We start from the raw sequence: 25,693 nt of genomic DNA on the forward strand, positions 1-25,693 counted from the left end.
AGACAACATACACTGTAGGATTGGTGTCTGGACTGACTCTAGACCCCCCTACCGACAATGTTAGCTTGTATACTAGCTACCTCACAGTGCCACTAGAAACCCCTCATGCCAAGTGGAGAATAGTTCTTGGCAACTATTGAACATGCCAACCATGTCCCATCAGAGATCGTGGAAACAGTGTGATACTTTTCGCTCAGTCACTAGTGCTCACTTTGTCTCAAAAAGATACAGAGACTAAACGGTGGGGACGCTTTTCAATAAGCACTTATTGAACCAGCGTCATTCTAGTGTAAAATAGGTGTGCTGAAACAACCATTAGACAGTAACAGATATAAATGATTATAAGCACTAACAAAGTAAAAGGATGGTTGATTTCTACCATCGTGCTAAAACAATAAATACAGGCAAGTATATAAAATACATGACAGTAATAAATGTGTACTCCTACGATGCAACCCTCACTAGATGTACCTAGCATGTATGTAGGTGTATCCCTCTAGGATAAAGTCACCCCCTTTACCTGAAGTGAGAGACTGTGGGACCTCATCTTGGTCTCAAGATGGACAGCCTCCAAGAGATGTCAGACCACTGCGAGCTGGAGTGTCTGCGTGCAGGAGCCTCAGCGTATCGTGTCAGTGTATCGACATGGGTGTCCTTTTCTCCTCTGACTACCTCAGCAAGATATGGTGTATATATACCCAAAGTGGTACCCCCAGGGGATATACCTTGCTGTGTCATGTCGGACTAGTATGACAGAAGGAATTACCCTTATACATAGTTATTATGTAAGAGATATTAGGCCTGCTGTCCTGATGTGATTTCGAGAATCCGCATGCATAATGAATGAGGCTTAAGCTTTCGGAAAAAAAAACATGGCATCTTTAGGCATTACCACAACAAGGTAAAAGGTCAGTACTAAGAACTGTTATGCATTGTAATATCAGGGGAATGTAGGTGAAAGGTGCATTCATTACCTGAGCTGATATTGGGGTACCTATATGGAACATAAAACTTCATAGGGGAATACCAGATATTTTCCTCTTCAGGCAAAGCTAGCAAAGTGTCCCTCCTCTCTGCAGTTAAGCGGCTCCACAACCCTACTGCCAAATCTTTCTCAGGGATCCTGTGGGAAAACATAGCTATCTTATATGCTGTAAACCACTGACCAATGTCATCTCCCTCAAATAAATCTTTTATCACTTCTTTGGGTATATGTACTCTCCCCTCTGTGTGCACCAAAGACAATCTGCCACCATTTGAGCTGGACTCTGCACTCTTAGCCTTGATGTACAACTCCTTTAACCTTCTCTCATGCTCTAACAGCATTTTCTTTTCCTCCATTGCTAGTTTCTGCCTTTCCAGTTCTATCCTGAGCTTCTCAAGCTCGAACTCATGCACTCTGTTTCCTTTCTCTGTCTCCTCCTCTGGAGACAACCGCTTTGAAGAGACACTGCTTCCTGCCCCAGAGGGCACCCTCCCTCTGGGCAAGTCCATGCCCAATGGCCCATCCTGCTGCATGTTTAAATCCTCAGCCTCCTCCTCAGGCTCTACTGAATGCCCATTAGCATTCCGAGCGTCAAACCAGGCCCTCAGCACCTCTGAAGCTCATCCTTCCTGGTGAGGCCTCTCATTGGAAATCGCAGATTTGTTTCAACTGTGGCATTGTATAGGAATCCACCCTATCCTCCTCAAATTCAAAATCCATTGAAAGAACTGAAGCTGCCTTAGACATGATGAAATTGGTAGTTCAATACTTTGTAAAAATACCCAAAATGGAAAACAGCCAAAAGAAGAAAAACAGTATGTGGTTGTTTAGTGGTCTGCACTCAGTAGTGGTGTACACCAGTCACTGTAGGTCAAGTACAAATGCAGGTCCTAATCCTCACCACTGGCTCCCAATGTTAGAAATGGGGGTCTCTAGTTGGCAGTGGTTTTCCCCCTGTCCAAGTAGGGACCCTTCCTTCTAGTCAGGATCAGTAAAGTACACAACTAAATTTGCCTGTGCTCACCCTTTGGTAGCTTGGCACAGAGCAGTCAGGATAAACTACACAGGCAATGTATAAACCGTTTGTATATAACCCATATCTTTAGGTAAACCAAACAAGGCCAAAACAACAAAAATCTAAAATACAGATATCAAACTATGACTTTTAAAAGGCAAAAACAGTTTTGTCCATAGGAAACAATGGATGCATCACTTTCACCACAAAGTACAAGGGATGCATCAAAATCACAAGCAAAAAGTGCCACAGTTAAGGTGATGCATTGGTTGCTTGCTTCAGGGGAGGTGATGCGTTGGTTTCTTACTGCCACGCAGGGGAGCGATGCGTCGGTTCCTTACTGGAGAAGAGGTGATGCATCATTTTCTTGCTGTTCGTGGAGGTGATGCATCGGTTTCTTACTGCGGCCCCAGCGTTGTTGTAGCTTTGGTACACAGGTGCAACGCATGGAAAATCCAGACATGCTAGAAGCGATGCATCGACGGCGAACCAAATGCTATGTTGATTTCTCCAGCTGCCGATCAGCGATGATTCAATTCTTCTTGCTGCCCAGCTGGTCCTTCATCTGAGTTGGTGCGGTGATCTTTGGTGAGGGTGATAGGTACACAGGACTCGGCATGTGGCAATTTCTCTGGCTGCTGAGAGGTGCTTTGTCTTTTTTTCAGCCGCATGGTTTTGTGTGTGGGGAATTTCTCCTGCACGGTGGTGCTGCGTCAGACATTCAGCTGCAGGGAGGCAAAGCATCGATTTTCTTCAGATCTTCAGTTCTTGGTAGCTTGCTGTACCAGCACCAACCTTCTGAGGCCCAGAGCTGTAACAAGCACCTCATGGCAGGTCAGAACTCCCAGCAGCAGAGTTCAAGGAAGCTATGGGTGAAGTATTTGTGTCCCTGAGACTTCAGAACAGGAGGCCCGCACACACAAGCCCTTAGAGATTCTTCTCAAGCAGGTTCACTGCAAAGTCCAGTCTTTGTCCTCTCCTTGGCAGAAGCAGCAACTGCAGGCTAACCCAGCTAGCCAACACACAGCAAAGGGGCACTCTCCTCCTCACAGTTATTCAACTCTTCTGCTTGGCAGAGGTTCCTCTTGATTCCAGAAGTGATCTAAAGTTTGGGGACCCTAGGTCTAATATTTAAACCCCATTTTCTCTCTATAGTCTTTGTTCTAAGAGACTCTGAGCTCAGTAAAACCAGTTCTGTCATCCCTGCTCAAGCTTCACTACAGGAGGTGGAAACAGCATTGTGCAAAGCAGAAAGCTTATTCAGGTGCTAGTGAAAACTCCTCCCACCACTCTAAATTCAGCAAGGTCTACTCAGTCTGGCTATGAGTCACCCAGGTAAGGCAGGACAAACCTCAATCCCCCTTATGACTGTCTAGAGTGAATGCACATCCCCAGCTCCTATCACTCCAAAACCACATGGTGAATACACAAACAGGCTGAGGCACACAGAATGGTAAAGCAAGAAAATGCCCACTTTCTAAAAGTGGCATTTTCAAACACACAATTTACCAACCATTTTTATTAAAAGGTGTGTTATTCCATTCTGAGTTTAGAGAGCCTAAACTTGATTTATATTTCTCGGCCCAATGGAAAGTTACACGTGTAAGATGTTACAAGGCAGCTCCCATGTTAAACTATGGGACAGAAAACCTGTCAATAGTAAAAAGTGAAAGACACAGTGTTTCACTATCAGGACATGTAACACACATCAGCCCATGTCCTACCTTTCACATATACTGCACCCTGCTCATGGGGCTACCTTGGGCCTACCTTAGGGATGTTTTACATGTAAGAAAAGGGGAGTTTAGGGCCTGGCAAGTGGGTGCACTTGCCAGGTCGACATGGCAGTTTATAACTGTGCACGCACACATACCAAAGGCAATGTTGAGTCACAATCACAGGGCTACTCAGGTGGGTGGCACAGCCCATGCTGCAAGCCCACTAGTAGCATTTGATTTACAGGGCCTGGCACACTCAGTGCACTCAGTGCACAATGAAAGAGCCTCCTCCTCCGCTCCGCCGACCTTGCCCTGGCTGAAATCCCACGCATCCGCAGAGCCAGAATGGGTGGAAGAGCCTTCTCCAACATCGCGGCCAAGACCTGAAATGAAACTCCCCCTCAACATCAGATGAACTCCCACACTGCAAGCATTCAGGAAGAGCCTCAAGACCTGGCTCTTCGGATGAGGCAGAAGTGCTCAAATCCCCCCTCCCCCCCAGCACCTTGAGATCCTCACGGGTGAGTAGTGCACTTTACAAATCCCTGATTGATTGACTGACTAGGGGCTTACCCGTAAATCAAATATGCCAATCAGGGAACACTTGCACTTTGGCACCGGTCAGCAGTGGCAAAGTGCCCAGGGTACCTAAAACAGCAAAAAAAACATCCAGCAAACAGCAAAAATACAGGAAGAAGAGTGAAAAAGTCGGGAACCCACTCCAAGGATGCCAGGTCTAACTGGTCCCTTCCAATGGCATTAATCCTCCTTGAGCACAACAGATTCCTCTTGTAGTGTGCACCACGCAGTTCCAGAATCTCAGGCCCTACATCCTCACAAGTGTATCTCTACCCTGCTGAAGTATGGCACCAGTAGTTATACTATAGTGTGCCTTTGAAGTTGGGGGTACTTCAGAGTGTTTCACTTTGAACCACAGATGTCTGCCATTAGGCCGTGGAATGCAGATCCTAATCTTTAGTGGGGCTATGATCTGGCATCCCAGAAGCCAAGTGTCAAAATCTCTCCCTGCAATCTTTCCAGCCAGGCCCTCAAATGGCAGAGGTCTGTTATTCTAGTTGCATGCCCAATGTTTGTAGCTGCCTCTGGGGAATGCACAGATGTTCTCTCCTAGCCTCCAGTGTGGACTGGAGTCAAACTAAAAGGCTCGCAAAGAGTTTTAGAGCAGAGAGATGCCCACTTTCTAAGCTATGAATAACAAATCCTTCTTTACCACAAGAGAGGGGTTGTCAGTGTGATAAGAAACGTTATGAGGTTGCTCCACTGTATGCCACTATTGCATCCTAACGTAATTTCAACCATTCCTTTATGTTAACCATTGAGAAGAGCAAACCTCATAAGAAGTGAAAACTCACATGGGTCTTCTTTATAACCTGGGCAGGGAACACACGTGTACTTGCCCTGCTTTTCAGCTACCACTTGTTTCACCCCTTAAGACTTACCCCAGGGGTGTCCTAGTGGTAGTGAAAGGTTACCTCAGGATTGCTAGTGATTTAGAAAGGCCAACCTGAGCACAAGTGCAGTTGTATAAGAGGCCTGCAATGGCAGGCTTGACACATGTTTAAAAACACCATAGGTGCAAGTGCCCATACACAGGCCTGCAATTTCAGGCTTGAAATATGTTTAAAAAGATCAGGTAAGCACCACTTCCTAACATGTGTAAGAAAGGCGCACACACTTTCACACTGCATTTACAGTGGGAAAGTGCCCAGAGCCCTAAGGCGACTCATAGAGGATTAGCAAAACCCATGCGAAAAAAGAAAAAAGTTTAGGTAAACACCACCTCAAGTGTTGCAGGTCTGACAGCTACAAAATAATATATTGACCAAATACTTATCAGATTGTTTTCGTTAATGTTGTGATATTTGCCTTACTCAGACAGTCCACTATACCACCTTGAGTACTCCAATTCTGTCCACTCTCTCCTGCTTTGAAACTGCTGCAAAAACTCTCCATTAAGCAATAAGTAGCAGTCTCAATCCCTTGTTTATAAATCTTTATATTCACTGTCCCAAGGGTGCCTCAGATGACTGTTGCCTTGTTTTCAGCTCAATAGACACATAATCTCCACTGGTCATGGCAAACTTCGGCTCAGGTCAACGTACAAGAATTATTAAGAATGAACTGTTTAAACTCAATACCTTTACTATTCCCTCCATTATAACTGTCTGCCTTCCTGTTTCAAACTTCTTTTGGAGCCCAATCCCCTTCACTCTGCTTTGCTGTACAGGTTCTCTTAACATCTTCCTTCTAAATTAATTCTTAAGTTGCTGATCAACATAAAATCACTCTAGATATTATTAGGTCTAACTAAATAAAATAGTTATGTGTGTTTCAGTTTTTTCAGTTCTAATGAGGGTGGCACCTCGCGCATGCCATGCAGCCATCAGCAGCCATCACACATGTATTATTGACAAGATAATCTATATTTTATGGCTTAATCATGGCTATTGTTTTATTTTATCAGTGATATTTCATAATACATGCAGTATATACAACAATTACTTACAGGAGGGGGACACCTGGTAGGGCATAAGTTGATTTCTGTGTTATGAGTATCAACGTTTTTCCTACTTCATTTCTGCTTGTGGCACCACAGCTGCTCTTGAGTCTCTTATCAACCTTTACATTGTTTTTTTCCTACTTCAATTTTCCATATCTACAGCCTTTTTAGTGGGTAGTTAATAGTTGCGTGTATAGCCTTGCTTTACATTGGTAACCTCTTAGAAGTGCTGAGCCATGCAGCAATGCAGTGTATACAATAATTATGGTGTTGACTGTTTCCCTCTTCCCATCCTTTTGATAGCTTGTTGTTGTTGTTCATAGAGTTAGCATGTATGTTTCCAACTCTAACTCTGTTCTCGTTCTCTTTACATTTGTGATTTAAACAATTCCACATACTAATTGTTCTGGCGTGTTTTGTTTCTGGACTTATTTTTGACACTGCTGGGTTTTTTGTATAGTTCCTATCTTAAATTTGAAGTCAATAATAACATTGTGATTATGCAGTACTTTGACAGCTGTGCTTATCCTGGGACGTACACATTTATGTCTTCCACACTGTGTATTGATTTAGCAGAGGGATTATTCATGATGTGCTCAGCAGCGGTATGATGGTGGTTCATATGGTGGCAGGGGGATAAGATAAGTAAGGGGTTAACAGAGGCATGGCATGCACCATGATGGGAGGTGATGAGGAACGTTTCTAGTGAAGGGAACCAAAAGTTAACCATCCTTCAACTTCATTCCATACCATGTCCTTGCAGTGCTGCTCTATTGAGTTTTCTCTCTCTTGTATGGTTCTCTCTGTTCCAGTAAATTAAATTTACTTCACTTTAGTTCTTCATTGTTTGAGTTATGCAGCCGATCTCTGTCAGACACTGCTTTTTGCGCTATCTGCATTTCTTCTACACTTCCCAGTTTCCCTCAATGTGAGAAAATTCCGGTCTTCAGAAACAGCATTTTGTAGCACATAAAGAGGTACTACATTAATACTACTTGCCAACTACAACAAGCATTGGCATAGCCAGTAGGTCTCGCCTTTGGGACCTTATAAGTGTTTAGCCATGCAACACTTGATGTTGTTGCACCAAGGATATTGTGCTGGATAACTAAACACTTATAAGGTCCCAAAGGCGAGACCTATTGGCGTTGCCAATGCTTGTGTGTTATCAATGTTTCTCTCCCATTTCTATTCTTGGTTCCTGTAACTGATGTAATTTTTGTAACCTGTAACTCGCCGATACTCATGTAAAGAGTTCTGATACCTCAGGGTCTAGTCAGCGCTATTTAAAACTTTGCAAATAAATAAAATAAATAAATAGATGAATAAATGCCACAAAAACACACTACAAATAGGAAATTGGCAGCTACGTAGTGACTATTTGCAGGAAATATCTCGACATCGTTAATAACCAGCCAGAACCACCTACCCATAGCATCAGTAAGACTACAACGAGAAATGACCACATTTTAAATAAACGACTTACAAATTACAAGAAGCAACACATTGCACATCACTGCTGCAGACACAATCTGCTCTGCACATAACACGCTAACGGCCGCAGTGAATAATTAAAAACTCTCTCCAGCCAAATAAATATGCCTTTATATTTTTACTTTAAAAAACAAGAGAGATGTGATCAGTCCTTCAACAGTTTTTCTTAAAGATGAACCTCCTTTAGAAGGACCTCGCCTTATCTGCGGATGCCTCTAAGCGTGTTTTATAGGGGGATTACAAAGCTCTTTCGTACTGGAAAATAATTAATACAATGCATATGCTCATGGCTAAATCTCCCGGAATATCAGCACCACCCAAAAAGCATGGGTCTGCTTGGCTGTTGCGCCACCTGGTGGTTGTAATGTGATAGGCACTTTCCAAGGGGCATATTATCAAGAAACTGTGTTAAAATTATCGCCGCTTTAGCGGCAGAAAACTGCCGCTAAAGCGGTGATAATGGGCTTGATAATATGCCGCAGAGAATTCCCATAGAAGCCCATGTTCTGGTGTCAACATGGGCTTCTATTGGAAATCTCTTCGGCATATTATCAAGCTCATTATCGGCGCTTTAGCGGCAGTTTTCTGCCGCTAAAGCGGCGATAATTTTAACGCCGTGCTTGATAATATGCCCCCAAGTATGTTGAATTCACGGTATGGGAAAAAAATTATGCAAAACGTAGAAAAATATTTTTATGGCCTAACGTCCCCCATTTGAAGCTCTAATTAAAATGTTTCTTTTGTTTTCGGATCACGTATCTGCGTCACTGTTAACAAGTCATCTGGACAAAAAAACTAAACACACGAAGGGTCACAAAAACATATGTACATTTTTTTCAAATTAGAAAGGGGAAAGGCAGCATTACACATGAGGAACAAGATAAAATGCTTTAGATTAGTGAAAGGGGAGTCCCGGCATTCTACTTTGTAAAGGATACTGTGCAAGTAATGCCATGGTAAGAATGATTTTACAGTGTGTTGTGGCGGGCTTTTATTGCCACCAAGTTCACAATACTGGTGGGCCGGCGCTTAATCCCTGGGCAGACAAAGGCCTAAATAAACACACATCCTTCCCTGGGAAAAAAGGGTCGATTTGGTTAAATGGTACGGAAATGAGTAAATCATTAGTCATCTTTAAAGCCGGAGCTATAAACTCAGGCTGCCTTATGCTAAAATGAAAGGGTCATGCAAGAGTTTCAAAGTTCTGTCACAGATCGGCATCTCCACCCCAGCAGCCCAGACTAGGCACCAGCTAATAAACAAGCAAGCGGAGTCCAGTGCTGGAGAATTCCCAGCTTTTGTCCTTTTAATGGCCTTGGCCATGAGTATTTATTGCCCCCACTTTTATTCTCACTTAGCTCGAAGAGTAAAGCTACACTCATCATTATCTCAAAGCCCTTGTGAGTAACAGTCCGCTCACCTTGATCCGGCCGCTTTGAAGGGCCGTGGGCACCGGTTTAACGCTGATGCTCATGTAAACGCGAGTTAACGTGGGGGCATATTATCAAGACAGGCGATAAAATTATCGCCGCTTTAGCGGCAGAAAACTGCTGCTAAAACGGCGATAATGGGCTTGATAATATGCTCTATGGAATTCCAATTGAAGCTCAGGTTAGATGTCCTTCACATCTAACCTGGGCTTCAATTGGAATTCCATAGAGCATATTATCAAGCCCATTATCGCCGTTCTAGCGACAGTTTTCTGCTGCTAAAGCGGCGATAATTTAATCGCCTGTCTTGATAATATGCCCCCTGGTCTTTCATTCCACCCAACAACAAGCAGCAAGAGGCCACTGCAACGGCTGCAGTCAAGGCTGGAAACACCAGAGCCCAAACCTAACGCAAAACATAGCGCAAAAAAAAAATGTCTTTACAATCCCACGGTAGAAGCTACAAGCACGATGCACACTTTAGTATTGTAATTTAGAATGTATTTATTAATTTGTAGGCCTGTAACTTTACTTTACTTTTACTTTTACTCATTTATATAGCGCATACAAACTTACAACTAGGCTTCAGCAGAATTTAGAGCAGTAATAGTAAAATCGGCTAGTTACAGCACCTAGATAGTGCATTATGAAGCAATATATACAAACCAAGTTCATAAGTGAAAATAAGCTATTGATTTATTTTATCTTGGTTATTTTTGGAGCAGAATCTTTTTCAAAAGCCGTGGCATGCTTTATATAGGCAGAAAAAACCCCACAAGGTTTACAATGTACTTCTTTATATATCAAGGGCAGCTATCACCAAGGAAATCATAAGGCCAGAAAAAGGGAATCCGAACAGGAACTAGTGGGAGGAAACAAAGAGACTAGCAGAAGTGAAATGCTCTCTGTGCACTACAAAACTATAGATGGCCAACAGTAAGATGATTTTGGAGAATTCGATCTTTTCACATTTTAGTTACGAGAACACAAAATTCTCCTCCAATCAGTAGGCCCACTAAAACGGGGGTTTTCAGAAGGCTCAACCAGCTAGATCTTACTTAGATCCTTAGATCCCTCACTGGAACGCGTGGGTACAGCCTGTTGGTCAAACAAACATGTTCAGTCCTATGGCAGTTCCATTGTCAATATTGTAGTTGCTCATATTTGTAGAGATTTTCACCCTTTAAATGTAGGGAAGTGCGGTTCTGGACCCTGGAAGGTAAAAATATTCTAGATAGGAGGTCCAGTTGACACATGAATAGTAGACGTTTTTAATATATTAGGAATAGTGTATCTTGCACAATATGTTTGGTAACCTGTCAAATCAGAGTTGTGAAATTGGAATTCACAGCAGGGCTGAAGGCCCCGAGTGCAAACAGGAGAAGAATAAACAAGATGTTGGGTTAGAATAATTGGACGCCCCAGAAGGAATAGCAAGAAATGATTAGCAGAACAACAAATAAAGGCTAAATCAGGAAATTGTTGATTTGACATAGATGCTTCTGTAACAAGCATCGCGGCACCGACGCTTTACTTTGAACATTAAAAGTAACGCGCGGGTGCCGCGATTGTAGTAAAAGTAAAGAAATAGATGTTTTTTTCTATTTCTTTACTTTTGCTATAATCGCGGCACCCGCACTTTACTTTTAATGTTCAAAGTAAAGCGCGGGTGCCGCGATTATAGCAAAAGTAAAGAACTTGATGTTTTTTCTCTACTTTTGCGAAAGTGAAAGTCATCACGGTGCTAATGACCCGTGAAAGACAGATGGCGGCCGGCTGCGCGCGTGCATGCTCGTGTGAACGCAAGCGCTAGGCCAGCCAGTAGCACTTTGAAAACTCACCTACTAAATGTCTCGCAGAGCAGCGCATGCGCGCTGCCTCAGCGAGACCTAAAAAGCAGCGAAAAAACTTATGAGTGTAAATCTTCACCTCCACCTTACCCATCTTTTCTATGGGGAAATCCTTATCACATTTAGGATTGCTACATTCTGGTAAATATGGGAAGGGCCAAGGGAGTGGCTGGAAAAAAGGGAATACTTACTACTTAAAGGGAAAGGTAAGGAGGGGATTTGGAAGGGGTAAGGAAGGGTTTAGGGAGTGACAGACACGCACACTCACAAAATAGTAAATCCATTGCTATTCTTAAAGTGCACCTTAGCCAAAATGGACCCAAAACAGTAGCAGATGTACACTTTTCTAATGCTTCCCATTATACAAATTCTAGACATGTAAGTTCATCAAAATCCATAATTTTGCATGTCAATAATTGCCCAAAACCTGCAGCTCACTGGGACCACAAACTGGATCCTATCAAACATGTACTCGCTTTGTTGAGCACAAATCTTTGTTTAGACTTGGGACCAGAAGAACTGTGCCTCATTCAATAATGACATAAGAGATTTGGATGTTGATGAATTTACCTGAAGGTTTCTCACTAATAAACCATAGGAACCTGCTTAACTTACAGATGAGTGAATGATGACGAGCTGGAAAATCACTTGATTTTATTAGCTCACGGAGATTAGATACAATATGCGGGTACTTGGTAGCTCTGGAGGAAGTCAATATTTGAAAACAAATACTAGACGAAACACATGTTGTCTAGAACTTGTATAATGGGAAGTATTTGAAAAGTGTGTCAGTAAAGAATTACGCTTATATAGCACTGTTTAAAGATAATTTTATGTGCAATTGTTTGCTACCTCACCACTTACACTCACTGCATGAGGTAATCAGTGATGTCATCAGTGATGTCATTTGAGATGTCATCAGTGATGTCATCAGTGATGTCACTGACCATGTCATGAGTGATGTAATATGTGAGGTCATAAGCATTGAGCTATAGCTAGTTCAGGTAATTATAACTGCTGAATTTCTATGGTTTTGCTTGTGTAAAATCTGAGCCTAAGTATAACATCCCTGTAACCTTTGTGTTTTTTCAGTGAAACTCTACATTTCAAAAAAATCTATTTCCTAACTATAGTGTTGGTTTTTTCAATACATTTCTATGGTTTTTTAACATAAAGTAGATTGTAGGCCTGAGAAAATTCAAGTAGACTAATAATCATAAATTCTGTGAGATATCATCCACATAACAAAATTTCTCCTGATTTATACTTGGGTGTAAGAAAAACAGTCTCTAGTCTACACCAGTCAGGGTAAAACAAGATACTTGATATAGAGCTCAACTACACAAGGTGTCGATCGCATCCATGTACCATATGCCCTATGCAGATTTGGTTTAAATTATATGTGGGCAAAACTCATGTAATGCAGTATAGCATAATCACACAGATTTACCCAAAAATTCTTAAACATTACGTGGAATCTGCAACAAGACTAATTTGGCATTTAGCACCCTTTCTTAGCACAAAATGGTCCCTTCATGTAAAAAAGGGATGTGAGGATGGATTTTGCATTAAGAAATAGCGCAAAATGCAAAAGAACATGAATAGCCCGCGCAAGTAGCAACTCGTGCTCCCTAAATGTGTTCTATGGGTAGGATTTTTTCGCCAGCGTACTCTTGCCATTTAGTGCTATTTTATTAAGGCAAAAAGCACCCTTGTGTCCAAAATGGACTCAGGAATGACTTTTTGCACTAAGAAATAGCACTAAATGCAGCAGAAGATGAATAGCGATAGAAAGCATGAGAAGATACTCACTTAAATGTGCTCTCGCTGGTAGGATTTTCCCCCCAAATCACACGTGGGGAATAATCACATAATTGTCAGTAATTACATGTCAAAGAGTAACGTATATTTACCAAAATTACTCTAATTACGTTGGCATAATTGAAATTCGACTGATGCCTAGCTTAAATAGCTTTGGGACACCTTTCCTGTCACTCCTCTAGGTGGCAGGCCACTAACAAGTTCAGAATAGGAAGAGCCAATGTGTGGAAGGCTCAGAACGGGGGTATCTACTGGCAGTCAATGAATAATACAAACAAACTGATTGCTTACCATACCAAAAAACAATCTGTGTCATGTTTTCAAAATTGATAAATACACAGTGTTATAAAATGAGTCATACATTGTGTGGCCTGCAAAAGTTATGGGTCTACATTTGTCCTTCACTGGGAACCAAACACCTCATTGTAGCGCTTGACTTTCATAGGGTAGCAAAACAGAGAAGTCCAAGGCCTACTCAAGGCAGGTGGTGTGGACTAGTAATCGCCATTCACAGATACACAATAATAACACTCAATAAATGATTGTCCAGCCTACGCTTTTTCTTTTGAAAAGGGAAAAAGTACATTTATTACACAGACTCTACTCAATACTATGCAGACATTTACAAATCTACACAAGCTTATGGAAATACTGTTGGATGACATTGCATAATCATTCTTACATATCCCAACGGGAGGTCTAGATTAACAAATCACATCTGAACATTCAATCGTAATAATAATATGCAATAATCGAATATCACTTTGAATGAACGCACACTGAATGCTGGCAATAAAGCATGTTTACATTGCACATGAGTGGTTGTCAGCATCATTACTATATTGAAACATTCACAAAGGAAAATCTCTATGCAGGTCTAGGTGATTTGTGTCATCAAAATTATATTTAGCATGAAATACGCATTTTTAAGTAGGTGTGGGTGATAAACTCGGCTCTGCTGGTGGAGCTTGCAGAGTTTTTACAACTCCGCGCTCCGCTTGGAGAGCAGAGTTCAGCAGACACTGCGGTATCTGGCACATAGCGGAGTTTACCAGCCCCGATCTGAGATTTCTCCACCTAATGTGGCTCCTAATATGGCTATGGCTACATTCACATAATGCACTCTAGTAGTGTTGATGTGCTTCTGTGGGACACAAGGGAAAGCCTTCAGAGTACATCAGGAGGCGTGCAGCAAGTTTGGTAACACCAGCTGCACGCTTCCCTGCCCCTTTTTGGTATGTTGGAGGCACAGCATGGTGCCTACTGGTGGCCTGAGCAGCCGTGAGAGAAGTCGAAACGTTGCAGCTCTGTAATAGGAGCTGCGGGAGTTGCATAGAGCCGTGGACTGTGAGAGAGCGGTTAAGGACTCAGAAAAGGGTTAATGCAATGCAGTAACAGGAGAGAAAGCATCATCCATATGCTCTTAAGCAGCGCAGCCCTCTGCTGTAAGTGCGCTGTCTCTTCTATTATAGTTATCAGAATCCCCCTTATCACGCGCTCCGTGTTATTTTGTTTCACACAAAATGGTATCTTTGCAGAACCGGGCTCCCAACATTCAACAAGTACTCTAGGATCCTAGATGTCGCCCTTGTAGGACAGTGCAGGAAGCACTAGATGCCTGCCCCCCCCCCCCCCCACACACACAAAAAGAAGCACAAATGCTTAATGGCTTTACCTGCCCTACTATCCTGATTTGTACAATGCTGTGAGCTGCGTACTACATGGTGCAGTGCAGTGCGCAGAGTTCTGCTTGGTACAGTGTTAGATGTAGTGCAGTGTGCAGAGTTCTGCTTGGTACAGTGTTAGATGTAGTGCAGTGTGCAGAGTTCTGCTTGGTGCACTGTCATTTATAAGGTGCCCACTTTTCAGCCATGACTTTGAAGGCTAATGTAGATGGGGCGTGAACAGATCTTGGGGTCCATAAGTTAGGGCATCAGTGCAGCTCATGTGCTGAGTTGAACCAACCTGGGCCAAAAGAGACCATGCATGATTGAATGGGGGAGTGAGTGCTCTTAATTTTTATGCTGTTGGTTGGGAGTCGGTGCCGGCAGCACTCCGGGGAATCACATGGCGTTTTCATTCAACTCAGCTGAATTCTGCAGAGTAGAACTCTGTGAACTCCGCCCAGCCCTACTTTTAACATAGCCCCTGTAGGCAACAAAGTTATAATCACAACATCTGTGTGATAATAGTACATCATCCCTAAAGGGTGCTTGCAGCATAAACACTTTTAACAGAAATAAAAATACTGCACTTTACACATAGTCCCAAAAGAACATCACTTTTGTAAATACGCACATGTGTAATTACCACCTTTAACCCCTAGAGTGTATATCTCAACATAAAAACTCATTTTGGACAACTTTAGGCCACAAATGTTGCAATCATAATCCTGCACCAGAGAGCGCAGTCTTTCCGGCTGTAGAACAAAAGTTCCACCCTAGGGAGGATTCAAAAGTTTCAAGAACCCTTGAGGGGGTTATCATTTTAGAGTCCACCCTAACCTAGGATGGGGACCACTTTTCCATGTATGGTGCTAACTCACCTCAAGCGCGCAGTGTGGTGTGTGACGCACGCACAGAGGCAAGTGAGTTCAGCAGCAAGTGCCTCCTGCGCTTACTGCATTTCTTTTGTTAAAAGGGCGCTGCTGCAGGGCAGATTGTATGCCTTTGGGAAAGTACTCATGTGCTGCAATTAACATGATTACTTTCACAAAGCACACAATCTGCACCGCAGCCGCGCCCCTTTAACAAAAGAACTGCAGCAAGTCTACAAGCATGACGTGTGCTTTCAGGTGATTCTGAAAGCACACATCGTGATTGTAGACTTGCTGCATTTCTTTTGGTAATAAAGCAGGGCAGATTGTGTGCTGCGCTCAATTAACAAAAGAAATCCAGCAAGACTACAAGCAGGGCTTTAAGCAGGTGCCGAGACGAGTCCCTATCGGGCTCTCCATTTTTACCTTCAGGGTGGAGGAAAAAAAGCTTAGCTCTGCATCCATCACTGCTTTTGATGTAACTTCAAAGAGACTCGTTTTTCAGTTTTATATAGCGCAAACATGGAGCAAACGTGAGCACCAGTTACATTACACAAGGACATATATGTTTTGAATCACAGGATGTTGAGCCAACGTGAGGCTATAAGCTGCTTTCTCAGCTCGAAAGTCGTCAGCTCTAGCCTTAGCCACAACCTCATCCACAAGAATGGAAGTATTTTCCATGTTATATATAATGAAGTCATAGTTGGTGCTTATTTATCTTATACTATTTACAATCATTGATAACGCCAGTAGCCCTCGCTTATTGTAGGTGTAATGTAACTTCTTGTGTTATATATCTGGATGAATGGACAGACGCAGCAAACTACCAGTGGGGCATCACACAATACTTAGCACAGATTTTTAGCTTAAGTGTTTTAAGCCACTCCCTTGATTATATCGGCCACGCCCTATGAGAGACCCCCCTGTTTGTTCATCCCACTTAAAGCCCTGACCACAAGCATGATGTGCCATCCCGAGGTGTCAACAGACTTGCTTCACACCTGTGACTCACAATTAAATAAATAAAACAAATTTCGTAGCACGCGCTGCATTGCAATTTGCGATGCAGGGCGCGCTGCGAAATTTGTTTTATTTATTTAATTGTTTACTTACCTCCAATTATCCATATTCCGGTTTTTATACCCCCCACGCTGCCCCACTCCCGCCGCGCCTTTCCGCCCCACGGAACACCCTCCACGGGCCGCGGCTGCTCACTGCGCTGGAGAGCAGACAGACACAGAAAGTAACCCCAAACCCAGTGCTTTAAGTGGGACGGGTCCTGCTGGTGTTCAGCAGTTGCCGAGACGGGTCCCTATCAGGCTCTCCATTTTTGCCCTCACCCTCAGTGTGAAAAAAAAAAACCTTAACTCTTCGGCAGCACCACCCTTCACTGCTTTGATGTAACTACAAAGGGACTCATTATAATTCTTTCAGCCTCATCGTGTCAGAACTGAAGCATTTGAAATGCTATATACAACGAAGGCGTAGTTGGTGCTTATTTATCATATGCAACTAAGAACCATTGACAAAGTCAACAGTCCTGGCTTGTTGGAGGTGTAATGTCACTTGTTGTATTATTTATCTGGATGCAATGACAGAAGCAGCAAAATACCGGTCGGGATGCACACTATGCTAAGCACAGATGTTTAGCCTATGTGTTTTTAAGCCACACCCTTCATTACACGGGCCACGCCCCCTTGAGAGACCCCCCAGTTTTTTCATCCCACTTAAAGCCCTGCCCAATACATTATAAGTTTTACCATGTTACAGCTATACAGCATAGCGAAAACCGCAATGGTCCATCAATTATTCACAATATTCATAAGCCGTTCTGATAAGGCCTGAGCCAACCAAACAACAACCCACCTGCTGGCTCTGCTTCAAATTAGAAAAACACAGAAACAGCGTGGAGGACGAAATGGCTGCCCTACTCAATTTAGGCCGACGGTTTTCATTGGGCGCGGAACTGATAGTGCCACCGCCTCCAAGAATACCAACGTCAACCAAAAATTTATAAAGAAAGTCCTGGTTGCATTTTGTATAGAATTCGAGTGGGAAATAATTGGAATTATTTTAAAATCAGCACAATCACTTCAGGAAGTTAACCAGGCTGATTGTTGCACTTTTTATTTATTGATGTGGGTTTTAAGAGTGCAAATAGGTCCCTAGCTTGAGACCAGCATTTTGTAAAAACTTGAATGCACACCAGGTACCTCTAATTATCTTTGCTAAAACTGCTTGTTTTTTTTAATTTGTGGTGGAATTTGGGTATTTGATGTACCTACTCTCAAATAGTGCGTCATGCTGCTTTGCCCAATTGGTGCAATGAAACACCTATATGAGGACTGACGTTGCTTCATTTGATTGCCTGCTTTTCATCTCCCAATTTAAACACCATTTTGAAATGGTGTCTTTTAATAATGATTGCACCAGCAACTGTTCCCATACTAGAAAGCAGACACTCTGGGAAGCAGAGAGTCCTATATTCTGGGCTTTCATTATTTCTAAAAATAATGATAACTTATTATACTTAAAATATTCCTTTCAGTAAAATGCTGTTTAGTTAACATTTTGTTACAAAACTCAGGGGCATATTTACAATGAAGTGACGGAGTGCGGCGTTAGCCTTCCTGGCTTAACGCCGCATGCCGCCACTTCAGAAACACAGGGCTGCCCCATATTTACAGGAATATGGTGCAGCTTTGCATTTACCCCTGTGCTGGTGCTAAACTTAGCAGCCTAGCGCCAAGGCAGGCACCCTTGCACCATAGTGCAAGTGTGTCTGCCTTGAGAGGAAGATTGTTTATGTGCAGGAAGGTCTCCCTTCCTGCACATAAACAATCTTTAAATGATGTTTAGTAACTTTTATGTGTGCTGCTTAATGCAGCACACATAGAAGTTCAAATTCAATTTCTTTTTTTTGATTGTTTATATGCGGTAAGGGACACCTTCCTGCACATAAACAATCATTGTCAATTTGCTGTTCTATGTGTGCTGCACAACGCAGCACACATGGAAACAGCAAAAAGGAGGAGCAGTTAAGCATTTCTCCTTGTTTCACCTGTTTAAGACCAGGTTTTCCCTGGACTTAATTTTGACGCTGCCTCCTATTTACTCCACCCTTGTAAATAGGGGGCAGCGTCAAAAACGGTGGGCGTTGCAGTGAAAAAGCCCACAGCAACACACATTGCCCTCCCCTTTCACGCTAAGTACAACGCAAAAGGGTGCCTTATTTACAAAGCAGCATTAAGCCACGTAAAGCGGCTGAACGCTGCCTTGTAAATAAGGTGAAGCCCCTATCGCCATTACAGCGTCACTGAAAGTGGCGATAGGGGCTTGTAAATATGCCCCTCAATTTATGAACATGAAAGTAAAACTGTTCCCAAGTTGCTGAGTCATGATTTAACATAACAATAACAAGTGGCGTATGTCCTTTAATTCTGGTGAGTGGGTCAGACCGCTGCGATTAACATGAATACTCACACAATGTGCACTGATATATGTCGCTGCACTCACACGTGCAGTCGGGTTCCTGGCGCACATAGCCTAGGCTGCAGCGCACAGAGACCTTACACTAAAAATTAGAGGGAATATTGGTGGGGACTCTGGCAGTTTTTTTGGGGGGAGGCTGTGATGCTCCTGCAGCTCTCCCCACACTTTTGCATTCTTTTGGTGGTGACTCTGTTCTCCTGGGGCCACCCCAAATCCAAAACAAGGGATTTTCCTTGAGAATATGAACAAGCCCCGCAGGGTAAAATGGGGTGCTCCTCTCAATTTGCCCTGAATCTTTGAACAGCTGCTCTCCTGCTGCGCTGGGGAGAGCCTGGTCATTTTCCTGTGTTTGCCTTTTTTCTTTAGCACGGCTTTGCACCGCTCTTCTTTTTCTTTTGGGTGTCTGGTCCCACCTGGGCACCCCCGTGCACCTGGGACATTGGAGAGCAGCTCGGGGAGCCCACCCCCAGCTTCTCTCGCCAGCTCCCCGCTCAGTCAGCACACTTGTGTGCTGGTGTGGGAGCTGCTGCTTCACTTTGGCAGAAATGTGTGCATCGCCACTGGCCCTTTCAGGCCCTAGGAATGGGGTCCTGGGCCTCCTGTGTGTTTGGTGGGAGAGTGCAAGAAAGTGACCAGGATCCCATTCCTGGGCCCTGTAGTGAAGAGAGGCGAGGGGGAATTGCCTATAACAACATTTGAGCAACAAAGTAGTATCTGCGCATTCTCATTTTTTGTCACACAGTGTGTAGCCCTCCATGGAACACACCCCTTTTGTTTGTTATGAGCCACTGGCTGATACACAGGATGTGTAACCTGCATTCTATTTTGATGCTCATCTCTCTGGTGTTGAGCCAAACTCCTTAGTACTTGAGCCGCGAGGGCATGCTGACAGCACCACTTTGCCCTGTTGTGGTCCTGAAATGATGGCCGGATCACCTACTCCTCATCTGAAAAGACACCTCCTGCTGTGCATTTCTATGCTGCTCTTAAATGGAGGTTGGGCATACAGAATATATTCAAATCACATTGACTCTCGGACTCTCAGATTCTCAGAATTAGGGGCTTGGTGTACAGCGCTGGTATTCGGTTGCAAGGCTGGTGAGTCCCAAAATCACAGGGTTTAGTACTGCAGAATTGTGTTTTTCAATGCACTAAACACCCTAGGCTAGTCTTTCTAACTTTTAAAAGGAATTCTGCAATGCATTGTGAACCACGATTAAGAGGGGGCATGAGAGGCATAAAGCAGCATCACCTTTAAAAATTGTGAGTCTCAATTATATTTTCCAATGGTTTGAGATGGCAATTGTGGTTGCAGTTTTTTGCCAAGATACAGGCAGGTGAGTTGGCATGGTATCTTATACTGTATAATACCAGAATTTTGTAGTCGGAATATCATCTCAGATTAACACTATTTCCCAAATATCGAGTTAAAAATATGAAATATACACCCAGAGGGATTATATTTTTGTAAAGGACATTTAGGACGCACAATATATGTTAAATATAGCACCTGCCACTACTGAGAGGTGCTGTGGGGCACTGGGCTTCTGCAGTGAGTCTCTGGAGCCCACAGTCGCTCTCGCCCTTGGCTGCCTGGGGGATCTTGGCTCTTGCACTTCCGACGCCGGAAGCTGTCTGCTCTCGCTATGAGGACTGGTTTCATTTGGTGGCCTCATTCTGGAATCTTGCTCCACATGCTGATGTTGGGGTGGATGCCCCATGAATGACTTCAGGTTCCCGGTTCCTGGCATTTCTGATATCTCTATAATGGCCGCTCGCCTCCCTGGAACTTCTGGGTCAAGTGCAAGATCCCCTCCACTACTAAGAATTCCTCCCTCTCTCTAAAATGGCTGCCCCCTGCTCTTCTCTTGATTAACTGGGTAGATTGTTTCTTCCTCCTACCCCTTTACCCTATCCCCTTACCCTTCCTTGCTCCATTCACCTGTCCCCTATGTTCTTTAAATGCTTTTCTTGAAATGTATGTAATTTGTAACTGATGTAAAATGGTAACATTATGGTTCCTCATATAACACGCTAGCTCCTATCCCCTCTCCCCTAAATCTCTCCCCTTGCCTGCTAGTTCCCTGTCCTTTGTGCCCTTTGACTAAGCACTCCTTCTCCCCTTGTTGGGGAAAGGTTCAACATTTATACTCTGGAGTCTCAGCGAACCCACTGAGAGAGTCCACATCGCCAGGGGAACCACTCACAGCTGAGGTATGGTATGGCACCCCTTGCCAAAGCACTCCCTCTCCCCTTTTTGGGGAAGGATCCAGTAAGTAGGCCTTGGAGTCTCGGAGACCCCTCTGAAAGAGCCCACTGTGTAAAGGGAGCCTCTCGCAACGGAGATGGGGAAATTATACCACTTCCCTTAGGATCACAGCTTACTGGAATTTGGACGCATCTTTGACTCGTCTACCGGTTTGTGTCCCCGTCGCCCTCCCCCTCCTCTACTTTCCCTGCTCCTACCCCCTTACACTGAATCTATCCCCTTGCCTGCTTTTTCCCTTACGTATATGTGCTTATTGTTGATCACAACCTTTTCAAGTAACTATGTTGCCATGCTCTAAAACTATGTAACCTTTGTAACGATGTAGCCTGCAACTATGGTCTGATACTCATGTAAAGCGCTCTGATACCTCCGGGTCTACCCAGCGCTATATAAAACCTTTAAAATAAAATAAATAAATAGAAAATAAATGATATTTTCGTACATGACATTCTGACATACGAACATCAGATTACAAAACATTTTTAATGACGCTTGAATTGTTCAATGGGTGAAGAGGAATGACAAAAAGGCAAAAAGCAGGAATTTACGTTTGTACGTATGTGTGTATGTAAGCATGTTTGTGAAAATATGTATGTATGCATTTATTTTTAGAGTGTTTTCTGAAACATGAGGCAGGTGATACAGCTAAAGCTGGTCCCGTGTGAGATCTATAAAGTTTTTTTTTTAACGTTTTTGTTTAAAGCAATTACAATGACTTTGCTAGAACAACCTAAAATATAGTTCTTTCGAAGAAGAAATATCTGAGGAAATATATTACCTTATGTCATCTGATAATGCATCATCTTTTTAGTGTTTCAGAAATATGTGACCTACAGCAAACATGACATGAATAAGGTCCTGGACCTGGAGCTGAAAGGCGACATTGAAAAGTGCTTGTCTGCCGTTGGTACGTAGCTTTGTTCTAGCGAATTATTTTGCAAACCTAGCTCTGTACTCTGTGTGTGAAAACATTATTCATTAAAAAGCCCTCCAGCCTTCATTATTGTCAACCTTCTGCCCCTCCACTCTTGTGGTTCTACAGTAACAAGTGCTGTAATCACAGCACAGGATGCCGGAGTCAGTGATGTACCAATTCAGCAAACCCTAGGGCCACCGTAGCACGTTTCATTCATGCTGCCCCACATCTTTGTAGCTTTTACATAATACCAAGGTTTAAGGATGCGCTGTATGGTGTAAAATTACTATTGCTATGCCCAAGAATTTAACGTTTGAAATACTACACTTCAACATTACTGTTCAGGACATAAGCCTGCATTATTCAGTCACCTTAAAGGTATTAGAAAATCTAATCAGCGATGCAAATTAGAAAGTCTTTATGACAGATACAGTCAATTAATTTTGGATAACTAGGTAGTCGTGTGGTCAAGCAGAGAGATGCAGGCACTGCAGGTTGCACACCACCCTACTCCCAAATAAAGATACAACTGTCCCCCCTTTTGATATCAGAGAATAGGAAATACCCTTTAATCATTATCCTGCCCTTTCTTTTCTCACTCTTATTCATCTTTCTCTGATTCATCATGTGTAGTGTTTGGATACTATAGGTTGTGAGCATTTTATAAATTCTCTTAATTTAGACATGCATGACCTTGGTGTAGGAGTAGGGAGTAACAATGGGTTGAAATAGGCACAGAGTGAGCATGAAATGTAGTCAAAGGGGAAGAATATTACAGAGTTTGTGTTTTAAGTGTGCTCTGAAAAATGGGATAGGCAGAACAAGTGGGTAGATCTCTAGGAAGTGACTTATAATATGGGGAATTTACTAATGGAAGCAAGTTTGGATTAAAGTAAAGGAGAAAAAGTAGGCAACTTTAATAGCGGAGCGTGCACTAATTAAACTTTATAATGCCATGACACATTTAGAAAACATGTAAGATTATGGTGGGTTCACTCAAAGAATATCGATGTAAAAAATATAGAAGTAAAAAATATCGGTGAAACAATATAGAATGCAAAATGATCGACTCCCTATACTAAAACAGGTAAGTACAAAATTATCGATAACAAAATATCAATGTTAAAAATATAGTTGTACAAAATATCGAAATATATATATATATATTATATATATATTCACTGAAAAAACCATAGGTTTCACACACGTTATAGTTAGGAATTAGCATTTAAAAAACCTTGCAAATTCACTTAAAAAACCATAGGTTTCACACATGTTATAGTTAGCTGGACATTTCACTCGTGAAAAACCATTGAAATTCCCCCGTTATAGTTAGTGCAGGCAACTATAACTCACACGACCGCAATCCTCTGCTGATGACGTCAGATATTACATCACTGTATTTAGACACTTATTTACCCATGTCTTCTTCCATTTATTTTTAGCTATACATATATTACAAATATTTTTTTTTCAGAAAGACACATATTTCATCAGTGATGTAATATCTGACGTCATCAGCAGAGGATTGCGGTACGTGCGGTATGTGCGCGTACGGTAAGTTTTACCGTACGCGCACGGTGCGCGCTTACAGATATATATATGCTTTTAAATGCTATTTTCTCAGGAAATACTGAACAGATTTACACCAGACCTGCAAAAGGCACATCCCTGACCTGAGGACTACCTCTCTGCCAAATTTCAAGTAATTCTGTTCAGCCGTTCGGGCTGTAGCTTGGACTAAAGGTCCTATGGAAAAATGCATGGGGAAAACGCGTTTTGGGACCCCCCCTTTTTCTCAGCCCCCGCTTGACGAATCCCCCCGAGACTTTCAGGGAAGGAGCGGAGCGGAGCGCCCCACATATTTTGAAAATTTTGCGAGGATTTGTCAATCGGCGCCAAAGTTATTCCAAATAGAATGTTGCGGATTTCCTATGGAAACACGATCCTAACTATAACTATCTACTGGAGACCACCAGTAGATAATATATATATATATTTATAAACCAAGTGCCCAAAAGCATTTGGAAGGGCCCTCGACATCACTTTCGCCCTCCGGCCTCAATATGCAGCTTAGTCTCGTACCACCAAACCATTACTCTTTTCGCCGACGCGTTTCGAGACTTCATGTCTCTTCTTCTTGGGCTGCTAGGGACAGGCATCACAGGCTCACAGGAATGTAATTCCGGCATCTTTTATTTCAACTACCAGCACCTGGACTTGCTGAGTGCAGTGTCAATAAGGTGCATTCTGGGATTCAGAGTTCCGACCGTGAGCAAACAATAAAAACCTTAAGAAGGTGTAATGCATTCTATTATAAATTAAAACATTCAACTATTTAAAAAACTGAAATGTATCACTCAGTCAGTGTAACTGTAGGGAAAGGGTTGGATAGCAGAGGGGTAAAAATTACTATTCCCACTCCAGTTTGTGCAACAGTAGGGAAAAGTGTTGGATAGTGGAGGGATAAAACTTACTATTCCCACTCCAGTGAGTGTAACAGTTGGGAAAGTGTTGGATAGCAGAGGAGTAAAACGTACTATTCCCACTCCAATGAGTACAACAGTAGGGAAAATGTTGGATTGCAGAGGGGTAAAACTTACTATTCCCGCTCCAGTGAATGGAACAGTAGGGAAAGGGTTGGATTGCATAGGGGTAAACGTTACTATTCCCACTCCAACGAGTACAACAGTGGGGAAAGTGCTGGATAGCGGTGGGGTAAACTTACTATTCCCACTCCAGTGAGTGCATCAGTAGGGAAAGTGTTGGATAGTGGCAGGAAACAAATTTGCTATTCCCACTCCAATCAGTGCAACAGTAGGGAAAATGTTGGATTGCAAAGTAGTAACAATTAATATTCTCACTCCAGTCAGTTCAAAAGTAAAAACAAACAAAATATTAACAACAAAAATATGTAAAAAACTAAATAAATAAAAACATATATGAATATATTAAAAATTAAAATACAGATATATTTAATATTACAATTTTTAAAAAACATAATGTAATGTTAAATGCATATCACAAATACCTACAAATATTATATTAAATAAATAAAAAAATATTTTCAAATAAGTATGTTGAATTAGAAATTATTTAGAATCAAAAACATTAAATTTTACATAAATTTACTTTTTTTGTTTCCTACCCAATAATGCTACACAATTCACAACCCACATGTAAATTTTATTTTAAAAATGTACTTACATAATTAACATAATTAATTACCAAAAAAGAAATATTATTAATTAAAAAGCAAATTAAAACTCATAAAAATGACTAAACTTCCCACGCTTAACCCCTATAATCCCCACAAACCGCTGATAAAATTAACCTGTAAAAAAATTAATTACACAATTAAGAATTTACTCCCCACCCCTTTCCCCTAAAAAAGTGAAAACCCACACATAAAAAATATAAACTACCCTAATTAAATATCAACTAATTAATTGTTAATGATCAACCAATTATTAATTAATTTAACATAAATTACTTCCCACACTGTACCTCCGTAAACCCCATAACCCACACCTAAAATTAATTACACAAATTCCATATTTAAATTTCAATCAATTAATTAATATAAATTATCAGCCAATTATGAATTAATCACAAATAAATTACTTCTCGCCCTTTACCCCTT

General features: G+C 42.2%; 1 protein-coding gene across 1 annotated transcript in view; it reads left to right on the forward strand.

Annotated features, from left to right (window-relative positions):
- LOC146866032 (annexin A1-like) overlaps positions 1 to 25,693 on the forward strand; it is a 141,859-nt gene that overhangs the window by 100,965 nt on the left and 15,201 nt on the right. Inside the window, exon 10 of the mRNA XM_085633052.1 lies at positions 21,946 to 22,041. Coding sequence (XP_085489178.1) covers positions 21,946 to 22,041 — 96 coding nt within the window. The remainder of the gene's footprint in view (positions 1 to 21,945; positions 22,042 to 25,693) is intronic.

The sequence above is a fragment of the Triturus cristatus genome, chromosome 2_1, assembly GCF_964204655.1.
Source record: "Triturus cristatus chromosome 2_1, aTriCri1.1, whole genome shotgun sequence".
Lineage (NCBI taxonomy): Eukaryota > Metazoa > Chordata > Amphibia > Caudata > Salamandridae > Triturus > Triturus cristatus.